Source organism: Sinocyclocheilus rhinocerous, unplaced genomic scaffold, assembly GCF_001515625.1.
Source record: "Sinocyclocheilus rhinocerous isolate Xijiao unplaced genomic scaffold, SAMN03320098_v1.1 scaffold3506, whole genome shotgun sequence".
Lineage (NCBI taxonomy): Eukaryota > Metazoa > Chordata > Actinopteri > Cypriniformes > Cyprinidae > Sinocyclocheilus > Sinocyclocheilus rhinocerous.
Genome location: NW_015666535.1, coordinates 32,368 through 35,358, shown reverse-complemented (window position 1 = coordinate 35,358; position 2,991 = coordinate 32,368). Strand labels below are relative to the sequence as shown.

At 37.6% G+C, this 2,991-nt stretch overlaps 1 protein-coding gene across 1 annotated transcript in view; it reads right to left on the bottom strand.

Annotated features, from left to right (window-relative positions):
* LOC107732523 (CD9 antigen-like) overlaps positions 1 to 2,991 on the bottom strand; it is an 8,165-nt gene that overhangs the window by 1,597 nt on the left and 3,577 nt on the right. Inside the window, exons 7-8 of the mRNA XM_016543885.1 lie at positions 2,694 to 2,783; positions 2,509 to 2,592 (exon numbers count right to left, since the gene is read on the bottom strand). Coding sequence (XP_016399371.1) covers positions 2,509 to 2,592; positions 2,694 to 2,783 — 174 coding nt within the window. The remainder of the gene's footprint in view (positions 1 to 2,508; positions 2,593 to 2,693; positions 2,784 to 2,991) is intronic.

The window sequence follows — 2,991 nt, the reverse complement described above, 5'->3', positions numbered from 1 at the left end:
CGACAGACTTTACTTTCACTTTGCGTTTGTTCAAATTTACAATGAAAAATCCTAAATGGTGGTTCAAAAGACCAAAACCTATGTTTATTGGTTGAATATGGGACAGTTTGAACCAATCTGGGCGCGGGGGTGGGACTAAGCGTCAACAATCGTTCCTGTTTGGCTCAGAGGAGCGAAATGCATTGGTTTCTTCTGACGAATCAATGTAGTCAAAATGTGATGACGTAATCACGTACACTACGGAGCCTCTGAATATCCAAATAAGACAAATGAGATATCTCAGAAAAGCGGAGAGTCTCCGCTTTACAACACCTTTTAAAGCATTCAGATAGGATTAGCAGTTCAAAAGTTATTAAACATTTAAAAACAATAGTTATTTTTAGCTGCGGGCGGCTGTCTCGGTCTTCGAGGGTTAATGTGAAAAACACTTAACGTCAAAAACGCTTCACGTGAAAAACACTTCAGCTTAAGAACACCTAACATGAAAACACTTAACGTGAAAAACACTTACTGTCAAAAACACTTAACGTCAAAAACGCTTAACGTGAAAAACACTTCAGCTGGAAAACACTTAACACTTAACATGAAAAACGCTTCACGTGAAAAACACTTAGCGTAAAAAATGCTTAATGTGAAAAATACTTAACATGAAAATCTCTTAGCGTGAAAAACACTTAATGTGAAAAACGCTTCACGTAAAAAACGCTTCACGTGAAAAACACTTCAGCTGAAAAACACAACGTGAAAAATACTTAACATGAAAATCACTTAGTGTGAAAAACGCTTCACATCAAAAACACTTCAGTTGGAAAACACTTCACGTGAAAAACGCTTAACGTCAAACACGCTTCACGTGAAAAACACTTCAGCTGAAAAACACTTAACACTTAACATGAAAAACGCTTCACGTGAAAAACACTTAACATGAAAATCACTTAGCGTGAAAAACACTTAACACTTAACATGAAAAACGCTTCACGTAAAAAACGCTTCACGTCAAAAACGCTCAACGTCAAAAACGCTTCAGCTGAAAAACACTTAACACTTAACATGAAAAACGCTTAACGTGAAAAACACTTAACATGAAAATCACTTAGCGTGAAAAACACTTAACACTTAACATGAAAAACGCTTAACGTGAAAAACACTTAACATGAAAATCACTTAGCGTGAAAAACACTTAACACTTAACATGAAAAACGCTTCACGTAAAAAACACTTAACGTGAAAAACACTTCAGCTGAAAAACACTTAACACTTAACTTAACTTGAAAAATACTTAGTCAAAAACAGTTAATGTGTAAAATGCTTCACATCAAAAACGTTTCACGTGAAAAACGCTTAATGTGAAAAACGCTTCACGTCAAAAACGCTTAATGTAAAAAACGCTTAATGTGAAAAACGATTCACATCAAAAACACTTCACGTGAAAAACACTAAACATGAAAATCACTTAGCATGAAAAATACTTAACGTGAACAACACTTCAGCTGGAAAACTTAACGTGAAAAACACTTAACATGAAAAACTCTTCGCGTGAAAAACACGTCAAAAACGCTTCACATGAAAAACACGTCAAAAATGCTTCACGTCAAAAACACTTAATGTGAAAAACGCTTCACGTGAAAAACACTTAACGTCAAAACCGCTTCACGTGAAAAACACGTCAAAAACGCTTCACATGAAAAACACGTCAAAAATGCTTCACGTCAAAAACACTTAATGTGAAAAACGCTTCACGTGAAAAACACGTCAAAAATGCTTCATGTGAAAAACACTTCAGCTGATAAACACTTAACATGAAAAATGCTTCATGTGAAAAATTCTTAATGTGAAAAACGCTTCACGTCAAAAACACTTAACGTGAAAATGCTTAACGTGAAAAACGATTCACGTCAAAAACACTTAATGTCAAAACCGCTTAATGTAAAAAACGCTTAATGTGAAAAACAATTCACGTCAAATAAACATCACATTTTCATTTTTGGGTGAACTATCCCTTTAACGTCAAAAACGCTTCATGTGAAAAACACGTCAAAAACGCTTCACGCGAAAAACAGGTCAAAAATGCTTCACGTGAAAAACATTTCAGCTGATAAACACTTAACATGAAAAACGCTTCACGTGAAAAACGCTTCACGTCAAAAACACTTAATGTGAAAATGCTTAACGTGAAAAACGATTCACGTCAAAAACTCATAACGTGTAAAATGCTTCACGTCAAAAACGCTTCACGTGAAAAATGCATCAGCTGAAAATCACGTCAAAAACACTTCACGTGAAAAACACAACATGAAAATCACTTAACACGTTAAGCGTTTTCTTTTATTGTTTTTCTATGGGAAGAAAACACTTAACGTGTAATTAAACGCTTTAATTAATAATGTGTTTACTGAGTTTGGTCATTTTAAAACACCGTTTACCGCATTAAGCCATGTTTAGTGTTTTTCACGTTAAGTGTTTTAGAATGTCGCTGTGTGAACGCTGCAGAGCTCCAGACGGACTCACCATGATTCCTGCCGTCCCCAGAAACCCTCCCAACACCAGCGGAGCGTTCGAGTGGAACACGTCCTTGATCACGCTGGGACAGCTCTACACACACACACACACACACACACACACGGATGAGCGCCTGCACTCCTCTAACTTCAAACAGCCAGAAATCAGAGCAAGACAAACAGGAAGTGACTCACAGAATACATCAGCTGCTGCAGGAAGCTGCCTTTTGGACAGGTGTCTCGCACAAACACCTCAATCGGTCCACCGACACCGCAGCAGTCAAACTGAAACACAACCACACGCCTGTTAGACCACATGTATGTGTGTGTGTGTGAGTGTGTGTGTCTCTGTGTGTGTGTGTGTTTCTGTGTCTGTGTGTGTGTGTGTTTCTGTGTCTGTGTGTGTGTGTGTTTCTGTGTCTGTGTGTGTGTGTGTTTCTGTGTCTGTGTGTGTGTGTGTGTGTGTGTGAGAGAGAGAGAGAGAGAGACCTGC